The 12,012-nt window shown below is 46.8% G+C and overlaps 3 protein-coding genes across 6 annotated transcripts in view; 2 read left to right on the forward strand and 1 right to left on the reverse strand.

Annotated features, from left to right (window-relative positions):
• The first annotated feature begins 657 nt into the window (after positions 1 to 657).
• On the forward strand, positions 658 to 6,545 carry nfkbiz (nuclear factor of kappa light polypeptide gene enhancer in B-cells inhibitor, zeta). The gene is made up of 11 exons (XM_080492946.1): positions 658 to 718; positions 1,063 to 1,167; positions 2,882 to 2,946; positions 3,027 to 3,307; positions 3,846 to 3,951; positions 4,038 to 4,184; positions 4,467 to 4,530; positions 4,608 to 4,777; positions 5,485 to 5,595; positions 5,697 to 5,858; positions 5,948 to 6,545. The coding sequence occupies exons 2-11, from the start codon at positions 1,107 to 1,109 to the stop codon at positions 5,984 to 5,986; spliced, it is 1,206 nt and encodes a 401-aa protein (XP_080349072.1). The 5' UTR covers positions 658 to 718; positions 1,063 to 1,106; the 3' UTR covers positions 5,987 to 6,545.
• LOC308127712 (protein jagunal homolog 1-B) lies at positions 6,255 to 8,264 on the reverse strand. The gene is made up of 4 exons (XM_080492947.1): positions 8,144 to 8,264; positions 7,837 to 7,934; positions 7,481 to 7,553; positions 6,255 to 7,062 (listed from the first exon to the last, which is right to left on the reverse strand). Exons 2-4 carry the CDS (start codon positions 7,923 to 7,925, stop codon positions 6,673 to 6,675), a joined length of 552 nt encoding a protein of 183 aa, XP_080349073.1. The 5' UTR covers positions 7,926 to 7,934; positions 8,144 to 8,264; the 3' UTR covers positions 6,255 to 6,672.
• Positions 8,265 to 9,232: 968 nt separating this feature from the next.
• The window catches only part of LOC308127850 (FERM, ARHGEF and pleckstrin domain-containing protein 1-like), a 46,428-nt gene continuing 43,648 nt past the window's right edge, over positions 9,233 to 12,012 (forward strand). For all 4 annotated transcript variants that reach the window (XM_080493220.1, XM_080493222.1, XM_080493221.1 and 1 more), the window contains exon 1: positions 9,233 to 9,484. The gene's annotated coding sequence lies outside the window, so the exon portion shown is untranslated. The remainder of the gene's footprint in view (positions 9,485 to 12,012) is intronic.

Below are 12,012 nucleotides of genomic sequence, written 5' to 3' on the forward strand. Positions count from 1 at the left end.
CCACGAATTTGCACATTAACAGCGGCAGAACGCGCCATTGTTACTATTGTACCGCAGCTGTGGTGTAGCACGAGCAGCGTTTTCAAAAAGTTCTGTTTTTCCCGTTTCCCTGGAAACAGGGTAAGAGCATTTTCAAAAAGTTGCGTTTCTACCGAGATGGAGCATTTACAGAAATTTGTTTTCCCGTTTCCGCAGAAAAAGAATCTGAGCGTTTTCAACAACTTGCATTTTTCCTCATTTCCACAAAGACTAAGTCAACTTTTTTTTTTTTTAAAGTTGCCCCCCCAGTTCTTTAAAGTCAGAGAATTTCCAAAAAGTTGCCTTACCCCCTCTTGTTTGCCCGGAGTCGGAGCGATTCCAAAAAGTTGTGTTTTCACAAAGTCTGAGCATTTTTAAAAAGTTAAATTTTTTTCCCCCCCCGCTTCCACAGACTTAAAGTGTTTTCAAAAAGTTCCTTTTTTAATGAGTGGTGTATTTGATTCAGAGTCTAATACTGGCTGTGGTGACTTACCTGGAAAACCGAGAAAAGTTGAATTTACAGACTCACAAAAACAAACAAACAAACAAACAAAAATCTAACTTTTATTTTGAAGAGGACAAGCAGCCCTACCTCCACTTCCTTCTCACGGGCGACTCACCTGTCGAGCAGGAAGTGTTGAGACAGGTGAAGAGGAGCTCAGAGTACGTGACGGTTGGTTCCTGAACCGACAAGCAGAGGGTGAGCCGTGTGTGTGTGTGTGTGTGTGTGTGTGTGTGTGTGTGTGTGTGTGTGTGTGTGTGTGTGTGTGTGTGTGTGTGTGTGTGTGTGTGTGTGTGTGTGTGTGTGTGTGTGTGTGTGTGTGTGTGTGTGTGTGTGTGTGTGTGTGTGTTATATTGTTTGTGTATCTTAGTGTGTGTGTTTTTTTAGTGTGTGTGTGTTTAACTTGTATTCTGTGTGTTTTATTATTTGCGTGTCAGTGTGTTAGATTGTGTGTGTATTTGTGTTTTATTTTGAATGTGTGTGTGTGTGTGTGTGTGTGTGTGTGTGTGTGTGTGTGTGTGTGTGTGTGTGCGTGCGCGCAGCAGGTCGTCAGTCAGTGTCTCTGTTCCTTCAGGTTCTTCCAGTCATGTTGGTTCTTGGAGGGACGCAGAGCGACCTTTCCTCTAACAACCACTGCAGCCCAACAGGTGAGATTTGAGTCTTTTATTCTGTCGTGTTTCGACATTTATTGCTTTGAACACCGAGAAACACACACTTCTCAGGTCGGCGGTGACTTTTTTAGAAGAATGAGGAAGTTGCACTAGTGAAGAGCGAGAACAAGAGTAAAACATTAACCAGTCCTCCGCCGCGCCGCTTATTTCTGAACATTTCAGCTTAGAGTTACTTTTTCTCTAACTGAACTGAACTACAACGAAAGGTGCACATGCTAAAACACACACACACACACACACACACACAAACACACCCTGTTAGTTTTTATAATCTTTGTCGCGACAGTTTTTGGTTCCAACAGTTTTTAGTTGTTCTGACTGTTCTTGGTGTTCCCAACTGTTCTTGGTGTTCCCGACTGTTCTTGGTATTCCCAACTGTTCTTGGTATTCCCAACTGTTCTTGGTGTTCCCAACTGTTCTTGGTGTTCCCAACTGTTCTTGGTATTCCCAACTGTTCTTGGTATTCCCAACTGTTCTTGGTGTTCCCAACTGTTCTTGGTGTTTCTGACAGTTTCTGGTATTCCCGACTGCTCTTGGTATTCCCAACTGTTCTTGGTATTCCCGACTGTTCTTGGTAGTTTTAACTTTTGTTCCCACCGTTTTTATCAGAAGACAATTAATTAATCCGTATCCGAATGAATTAATACTCAAACCAACAGTGTGAGTATTGCTGGTAAATGGTGACACTCGAAATACTGACAAGATTCTTTGAGATTACTACAGTAATCCTGTGATCCAGCGAGTACAATGAGGAATCTTACATTTGACAGCAGGGAATGAACAGAATCAGGACAAATGACTGGACTTTTGAGTTGTTCTGGTCTTTATTGAGATTCCCAGTTTTCCAGATTTATGTAAAGATTGTTTTTAGATGCTAAAATCGATTATATATGTGCAGAAGGGCCGCGGCCCTGCTTGTTGTTTTTTCCTCGTTCTGCATGACGACAAGTGAAAACATGTAGAGGTGCGGCCCTCCAGGAACCGGATCAACACATCCGGGCTCCGTCTGAATAAAAAAATTCAAACTGATTTTAAAAGATAAAAGTCTGTCCAGTTCCTGAAATGTTTGATTTTAAGTATATACTGTGAAACGGCTCCCTCTCGTGGTTTATGGAGGTATTTAAAAAGACTTTTTGACTTTGAAATGTTCAAACTGTTTAAAAATTGTTCCTACAGTTTTTAGTTGTTTTAAATTTGTTCCTACAGTTTTAAGGGTTTTTAAACTTTGTTCCTACAGTTTTAAGGGTTTTTAAACTTTGTTCCTACAGTTTTTAGTTGTTTTATATTTGTTCCTACATTTTTTAGTTGTTTTAAATTTGTTCCTACAGTTTTTAAAATTGTTCCGACCGTTTTTAAGTTGTTTTAAATTTGTTCCTACAATTTTAATGGTCTTTAAACTTTGTTCAGACAGTTTTTTTGATGTTTTAACTTTTGCTCTGACAGTGTGACGTATTTGCATTTTGTTTGTCCTGAACGCTGAAATACTTTTTACAAAACAGTCTAAATGACTCACTAAGTACCCGATAATTTCCTTGTTTTTTTATTTTTTTGGTACCTTCATGTTGAGGCGAGGCTCTGCGGGGAAATGATGAAACACATAATTATCTTGTGATGCGTCGAGTCTGTTTCACTCTTGGATTGTAAAAGAAGACGTCTCGTCTTAGAACCCGTCCTTTGTGTGTTTGAGCAGGAAGCATGCAGGCGCTGATGAAGAGGAGCACGGTGAAGGAGCTGCTCACCATGAAACGCCAGCAGGTACTCCCTCGAGCTCCAGAAAGCGAGTACTTAGCCGCGGTATCCCCGAATGCTCACGCTTCCACCCGGCTGTCTTTCAGAAATCCACCTACTCGCAGGACGGCGAGCGCAAATTCAAACGCGCCAGGTTTCAGTCCCCGTCTGCCGGCACCACGGAGAACCCAGACTGGACTTTTCAATCCCTTCCTCCGGCTCCTCTTCATCACCCGCAGCGGCGACCGGAAGCCTCCCCCTCCTCCTCCTCTTCCCCGTCCCCGCAGGTGAAAGTGACTTTATTCCACTGGCAGATCCGGCACGAGGAGCGGAAAGTGGAGCGGCTCTCCGCAGAGCAGCTCAACATGCAGGACGAAGACGGAGACACGTACGTAGAACAAAACCCCACTTCCACCCGCAAATACATCAAATCTTGAGTTTAGTGTGTGTGCGAGGACCCGCAAAACTCTCTTGACTTTCTGGGGGGGGGGGGGTCCCGTTTACACGACAGCGTTGCTCGGATCCACTGAAACTGTGACTTTTTTTGACCCCGGCTCCGAAGGTGGAACTTTTCTTTCACGGCCGTTGAGCGAGCGACAGACGAGCCAATTTCTCAATCCCAAATATGCAAGTATGTACTTGCATTACTTGGCGAGTACATACTCGGAAGTACGGACTTTGGGAATTTCTTGCCAAGTGCATTATGGGTAATTTGGCTTCCCAAGTCCACACAAGTCCAGTGTTGACGTGTCCTCCATAGAGTGGGCGTAGCGAGAACACGTCCGGGTATTTCATGCGTACTTTGAACTGGATCAGTACATGGTCTCCGACTGAGGACGTTTCACAAGTACGGACAAGTTCACATATTGAGACTTTCTGCAGAACCAGGCTCTGATCTGGAGACTCCGTGTCCCCTTGTCTGTCAGGTTTCTTCACATCGCGGTGGCTCAGGGGAAACGGGCTCTGTCCTACGTTCTGGCGGAGAAGATGTGTTGGCGCGGCGACGTGGACGTGAAGGAGCACAACGGACAGGTCCCGTTCACGCAGATCGTCCCGGCGCCGGAGGTTTGCCTCACGTGTTCCGTCACGTCTCAATAAACGGCCTCTCCGCCCTGCAGACCGCCCTGCAGCTCGCCGCCGCCTCCGACCAGCACCTGATCGCCGGCGACCTGCTGCGACACGGCGCCCGGCTCGGGACCAGGGACCTCTGGGGACGCTCGCCGCTGCACGTCTGCGCCGAGAAGGGACACGTGGCAACTCTGCAGGTGGGAACTCCGACGCTTTGACACTAAATCCTCCTCCGCCCTATTTGACGTGACTTGACTTGTGGCGCTTTTCCACTACGTGTTAGTCCTGATGACTCCGCCCACAATGTGATCTTAAAATATTTGAATGAAAAACGACCGAGGCGAGTAGAGTCAAGTGGAGTAAGGCCGAGTAGGACCCGGGAGAAAAGCGCCATTTTGACCTGCAGCTAATGTGGAAGGTTCATTTGTAACGAGAGGCTAAAGCCCTTCGACTCGCATGTCCTACATTTATTTCCACAGAGTGTCTGGAAGTTCCTGGCAGAGAAGGGACGGCACGTTGACGTGGACATGTTGAATTACGAAGGTGAGTTGGGGACGTCTTTAACGTCACGAGACGTAAAAAGGCCCGATTGGCTATAACCTCTTGTCTGCGTCTGAAAGGTCTGACTCCGCTTCATTCCGCCGTCCTGTCGCACAACGCCGTCCTCAAAGACACCAGGACCCTGAAAGACCCCTGTCTGTTTATGTTGAGGGAGCTGGAGCGGAAGAAGCGGACGTACGCCGAGTGCGTTCAGATTCTGCTGCTCATGGGCGCCTCCTTTGGGACACGAGTGAGTATTGACGTGGCCTCGGCTTTCTGAAGGTCGTTCCCCGTATACGCCGCAACGTTTTTTAAGTGGCAGCGGGAAGATTTACACAACGGCGGTCCTCGGAGCTCCTAAAAATGCAACTTTTTGCAAATGACTCAGAAGGTGGGACTTTTTGAAAACACTCCAACCCTGTCTCCATGGAAACGGGGAGAAATGTAACTTTTTTGAAAATGCGCCGTGGAAACGGGGGAATACGGTCTGACTCTGTCTCAATTGAAATGGCAAAAATGGCTCCCAAGGTAGATCCGTCTTTGTGGACACGGTGGTAAATGCAAGTTTTTGAAAGCGTTATGACTCCCGTCTCCATGGAAATGGTGAAAACGCTTTTTGAGAACGGCTCCCGAGGTGGAACTTTTTGAAAACGCACCAACTCTATCTGTGTAAAGCACAACATTTCTGAAACGCAGCTACTAGTTTTTCGCATCCACGGCTGTAGTAACTAGTAGTTCTGCACATGCTCAGTAGACGGACAATAAGAATGTTTCCTCCGTCGTGTCACGACTGCCAGTCCAGATTCTCCTGGGACTTGGTACTTTAATTTTGACCCTCCTTGTTCTCCCGTTGTCGATGTTTATAGCCCGTCGTTCTCTGCACGTGTTTTCTGAAACTAAATAAAATTTAAAAAAAAACGTTGCCGTAGTAAAAAAGAAGCCTGAATAATCTTGCAGGACCTGAAAAGTGGACGGACTTGTCTCCACATGGCCTCCGAAGAAGCGAACGTGGAGCTGTTGAAGATTTTCCTCGACCTCCCGACGTTGCTGTCCGTCGTCAACGCCAAGGTCAGTGACGCCGTCGTCGGGCCTCGTGACCTTTGAGGTTTCGGTTCCCTTGCTGCCGTTCTTCACCGTCTCCGACGTCCTTTTTTCCCTTGTTTGTCAAGACGTTCAGCGGGAACACGGCGCTGCACGTCGTCTGCTCCTTGGCCAATCCCAACGTGGAGGCCGTGAAGCTGCTGCTGAGGAAGGGGGCCGACCCCGGGGCCCGGAACTGCGAGAACGAGTTTCCGTCTCAGCTCGCTCCCGACGGACTCGCGGGGGAAAAGGTGAGCTTTTTTTTTTTTTTTCAAAATAAAAAAATAAATTACAAATCTGTCACACCGGAGCCAGAAAACGTGAAACTGTTGTTTTCCAGGTGCGGCAGAGCCTGAAGGGGCAACATGTGAGTCTTTAAAGTGGAGGTGAAAAGAACACCGTCAGTCAGACGGTCCAGGTTTATCGGATTTGCCCGAACGAGGCAGATGTTTGTTGTTTCAGTGAAACATCCAACAGGTTCATTACTATGTAGTGTTTTACTGTTTGATTGGAGGTAGAGCGGTGGCTTGAGGTAGAAATTTGGGTTGTGAATAGTGGAGTTAGATTTATTTTCTGTAAACCGTCTTACGTCTGATCCCTCGCGTTGTTTTCGGAACAAATAAATGGAGACGCGTCCAATGAGGAAAGACGATGCAGAGACATTTATTTGTGATGCAATGAGTTCATTAAATTTTTTTTGTAAAAGTGTAAATCAGAAAATATGTGCTACATTTCTTCTTTAACTACCAGGGGTGTCAAACTCAGTTTATTACTGCAGGGATAAATCTAAGATGTACAAGGGGAAAATACTTGTGTCAAATCAAGACGTGTGTAAAAGCCATATGATCGTATATTTGTCGATTGTTTTTGGTGTAAATGTCTTTCAACTTTCAGAATAAAGTCTTTTCATGATCTTACGAGCTGTCCTCAAGTGATGGAAACAAAAATGTGTTTTTTTATTTTTTATTATTACCGTTGCAAAAGTTTCCTTTTCTGACAATTACATCACAATCAAGTATAAATATAGAAAAGGTATTTCTCAGAGTCTCTTGGTCTTGGCAGGATTCACTTCTTCTTCTTGTCCTGTGTGCTGGTGAACCACTGGTCCAGCAGCTTCTTGCTGTAGTAGATCTGCCAGGCGTGCACCTGCACGGCGATGACGATCACCAGGTACATGACGGTCACGGCGGAGAAGCCGAAGATGAAGCGGTACGCCTTGCCGTGGCGGTACAGCTGCTGGGCCACGGGGAACATCTCCATGGAGCCGTAGATGAGCGGCGCCACGCAGAAGAGCCCGGCGCTGATCATGGAGATGACCAGGTAGCTGATGTTGTTGCGCGGCAGCGCCAGGAAGCTGAAGACGGTGGGGACGATGCTCAGCAGGTAGGGGTACTCCCACTGGTACGGAGAGGCCACGACCTTGTGGGACACCAGGTTCAGCTGGCTCACCACCACCTGGCAGGGAACAGGAAGTGCCGTCAGCCTGGACACGCCTCCACTATCGCCGGTCAAGAAATACCTGGGCTCATCAGGACTCTGTATCGGTACTCGGTACCAGCAAATGGCATTGGCAAGCTGCTAAAGCTTGGTACTTGGTATTGGCAAGTAGTTTAAGATTAGTATTGGTAGTTGGTATCGCCAAGCTGCTAAAGGTTGGTACTTGCATTGGTACTCGATATTGGCAAGAATTTTAATATTGGGTTTTGTACTCGGAATCGGCAAGTAGCTTAAGGTTAGTATTCGTATCGGTACTTGGTGTCGGCAAGTAGCTTAAGGTTAGTACTCGTGTCGGTAAAGTTTTGTACTAGAATGCGTTCAGTAAAGATAAATATAGTCGGTCTACTGTCACAGGTAAAGGAAGATCGGAGCTCACCTGAGCGGCCATCAGGAACCACATGATCACATGGACGACGTTCAGCTTGCGGATCTCGGATTTCAAGGCCACACTGCGGTCACACAACACAAGAACAGGTCCTTAAACCGACAACCAGGTGGACTGGAGTCACATTTCAAGAGATTTTCAAACTAAAAGACGAACCCAATAAAACTAAGGCTGTTCAAGGTGTTCCAAACAAGTGTCAGGTTTGGTAGGGGGGGTAGGGAGGATTGTGATGTGGGCTTGTTTTGCGGCCCCTTATGGATGATCCAGTTAGACTTATATGACGTATAGATCAGATTTAGGATGAATTCGAGCTGCTCGTGCCACATCAGTAATACAATGTAAAGTACCTCATCTGGTAGTGGGAGGCCACTCTCTCCCGGTGCTGGAAGTCACTGCCATCCGTGCCTGCTGCTCGGGGACCGGCTCGAGAAGCCATGCTGGGTCTCTGGAAGGTAACCGCGTCAGATTTAACCCAAGTTTAATTAAACTTTCCCTCAGATTTATGAGATATTTCACAGCTGCTCACGGGGAGCTAACATGCTAACGTTAGCTGCAGGTCGCCCTGCTGCTCCTACATCACCCAGCAGCTCCGTTCAGCTCCGAACGAGCGGCCCCAGTTAAAACACATATCATATACACCTTCGTATAACTCACCTTTTATCCACTTGTGCTCTTAAAGTGCATTAAAATGTAAAAAAAAAAGCGATTGGCGTTGGTTATAGCGAGCGAGCTGACAAGATCCATGCAGAGGGCGGGGCAATGACGTTTCGGAATCTCATTGGTCCTTTTTTTATTTCCTCGTCGACTCGAAACGTCTTCTGTCGCTGGTTCGATTCTCGTTGACGACACAGTTTATGCGAGTGCAGGGATTTCAATAAGATACGGGTTTTATTTGCAGTAGTGTAATCCGGACAATATTTAAAGTAAACTGATGTGCGGGATTTGTTAAAGGGCTAGAATCATCGTTATCGAAGTGCAAGGTTTTCTCGATGGCTTCCCTTTTATTTAGATTGATGATGTCACCCTGGACTCTCGTAATGGACACAGCGATACGTAATATCCATGAATTGATCCTGGTCCGTATTCTTGAGGTGTCGAGGAATAGTACACACAAATGGCTTGGTCATCAACATAAACTCACTTTTTCATGCCGTCACTCATGGCCGGTTAGCTCAGTTGGTTAGAGCGTGGTGCTAATAACGCCAAGGTCGCGGGTTCGATCCCCGTACGGGCCAATTAACTTTTTTCTCACAGTTAAAAATATTGTGACGCAAAATAAAAAGGAAAAGACCCGAAAACACTTCAGAAATGCACTTTACATAAACTAAAGGCACTTATCAACATCACTGTTTTGCAAAATGGTCTGATGTGATTCGAAAATATCAGCTTATATAAACGAAAAAAGTTTCAAATAACTGAAGACATGTTTTCTATTTTAGATTCCTCAAAGAAACCACGGTTTGGTTTGGTGACAACGTTGCTAAAAGCTTCTTCTCGAGCCTCATGAGGTCGTGTGACAATTCCATTCGTGTCTGTTAAAGCATAGTTTTGAAGCCTTCAGTCTACAATGTAAATAGTCAAGAAAACAAAGGAAAAGCATCCAAAGTTGGAGGTTTGTCCAGCATTGAGTGCGTGTTTATTTATGGACTATGTCACCATGACGCACAAACTCTCATCATGAAGCTTCTTTTCCACATTTCCATGCAGGACTGCGGCCTTTCACATAGGGGGCGTAGTGGAGCCACTTCCTGCAGGTCTGACTCCGGTGCCGGGGCGCACGGAGCCGGAGGAGGAGGCGGTGTGAGTGTGTGTGTGGATCTCCTCATTGTTCCAGAGCAGAGCTCAGTGCGTGGTTTGTTCCAATGGCCGCTGCGCACAAAGCGCACAAAGCGCGTCCAACCTGAGAGGAGCAGGACGCACCAGAACCAGCACCGGGGCGCAAACCGCGGCTGGAAACGGGACGCAATCTGTGGATCCTGGAGGGACCAGGGGGAGGTAAGCAATAAATCCCACTGTCCGGATTATCAGGAGAGGCTACACGTAGTCTTTACGCGTAGTGCGCACATGCATGCAGATTTCCACAGTTTCAAGAAGAAATGTCTCTTAAAGCAACAGTGCGTCTTGCCCGATGAGCTTCATGTCTTCCACTTCAGTTTCCTGCTCAGGTCCAGCAGAGATTCTCAAGGCTGATCTACAAGTCTACAGATTTATTGCTGCTTTTATGCAACAACAGTTGGAGATTTACCTGCTGGGAAACAACTGTAAACACCCTTTTTACCCTTCTGCTTCAGAACACACACTCACACACTCTCTCTCTCTCTCTCTCTCTCTCACACACACACACACACACACACACACACACACACACACACACACACACACACACACACACACACACCAGCTCAGTCTCTAACTGAGCAGGTTGCCTCACTGACATCTTTGCTCTCTGGCCTAAAGGATTACTCTGCTAACCTACATCCGAAGGCTTGCAGCTTGCCAACTGTACTCTCCTTAAATAGCCGCTGTGTGAGAGAGTGTGTGTGTGTGTGTTTGTGTGTGTGTGTGTCCTCCTTGGACCTCCTTGAATACACAATACGTGACACTTTATTGATCTCTTCGCTCCCCCGCTGGCCACATGGCGGTCTTCAGAGGCCCCTTCGTTTTGACAATGACTGGTGGAGATTGGGAGCCACATGTTCTCCCTGTTGCCCTTTTACTTTGAAGATCGACTGTCTTCAAAGTAAAAGATCGATATCCACACAGCAGGACCGGCATGAGACCGTGCCGACAACGGGAATGGCCCCCCCCCAATGATGGAGTCACCTTGATGAAACCTGGCATCAGGCATCCTCCATCTGCTCCTTACCTGTAATTTTTCCGTGCAGTCGATACGGAAATGGTCTTCGAGCCCCCCTGGGGGAGATTGTTTTTTTTATCACCATTAGAGCAGATTTCAGGCTCCATCTGCGAGATTCAAAAGCTTTGCTGATGCCCTCCAGTATCGACCATGATCCCCCAGACTGTGTTTCATCTGGAAGAAGATGAGGCGACAAACTTAAACACAGCTGTAAAAGCAGACCCACCATATCCTTTCAGATGGGGGTGTCCAACATGACAGCAAACCTTTATTTTGAAACGTTCAGGTTCGACTTTACGCAGATGATGAAAATGTCAACATTTTCACACAAAACAAACAATTGACAGAGACAATGAGTCCAAACTCAACATAAAGCTGATTTTAATTAAAAAGAAACTGTTGCATTATGGGTGTTTGTACACGCTGACAGCGTGGCTTGTGTTTGAATGAATCATGCTGATTCTCTATTCTTTGTGTGGTTCATTCAATCTATTTAAAACCCAGTCAGGTTCTCCGCTTATCTCCCCATCGATTCCATCAGTGCTCTGATGAAGCTGCCATTTGTTCCCTATTATGCAACTCCATGTGAATATTCTTACACGGCTTACGTAATGTCAGTTTTTGATCGGTGGCGCCTGAAACGGACTCAGTTTCGCTCTTGTCGAGCGTTTGGATGTACACACTCGTCCTCCCCGGCGCTCCCCTCACAAACTCTTGGGAAAGTTGGAGCGAGCCGGAGTTCAAAGGCAGCGAGAGGCCTGTGAGTTAAAGCCGGGGCTGTCGGAGGCTCCCACAGTAGCTTCCTTTGTGCCTGTGCGACCAGCTCACTCTGTATTCCTCTCGGGTGGAGGAATCCTCCGCCGGAGACTTCTCCCTGCTAATTCGACCCCCCTCCCCACCCCGGTTGGATTGAACCGTCGGGTGAAGTGTCGCAGGTTAGTTTGCTTCTGGAAGTGGAGGAAGGGAACAAGAACGGAGAGCAACACGCTGTAAACATTACCAACGGGAGAACGAGGACATTCCAGTGGACAGACGACCAAGTTGGATTGTCGTCACGGTGACTGTCAAAATAAAAGTCCCAGGTGAATATGGACTTGGGAGTCGTGACACTCTGGAGGAAACACTGTTCTGATTGGCTCTACTGAGCGTGTGCAGAACTATTCGTTACTGCAGTAGCAGCATTTTCAAAAAGTTGGGCTTTCCTCTGTTTCCATGGAGACGGCGTCGTAGCATTGTTAGCAAGTTGCATTTTCCTCCGTTTCCGTGTAAGCAGAGTCGTAAGTTGGTTTTTCCTCCGTTTCCATGGAGACGGGGTCGTAGCAGTTTCCCGTAAGTTGTGTTTTCCTCTGTTTCCATGGAAACGGAGTCATAACGTTACATTTTCCTCCGTTTCCATGGAGACAGAGTTGGAGCATATTCAAAAATGTCCGTTTCTCACCGTTTCCATGTAGACAGAGTCGTCGTGTTTTCAACCTCGCGACCCGTCTTCAATAAGTTCCCTTTTCAGTGGCTCTGAGCACCGTTGTCGTGGAAACAAGACACCCAAAAGGTTTTCTCTTGGAAATCTATAAACGGAGCTTGCGTTGAGGAATGAGGACGATCCAGAGTGTGTCTTTAGGATAATTGGCACTTGCTTGTTGCTGAGCTATAAAACAAGTCCTCCAGT

This window comes from Lipophrys pholis (assembly GCF_963383615.2).
Source record: "Lipophrys pholis genome assembly, chromosome: 23".
Taxonomy (NCBI): Eukaryota; Metazoa; Chordata; class Actinopteri; order Blenniiformes; family Blenniidae; genus Lipophrys; species Lipophrys pholis.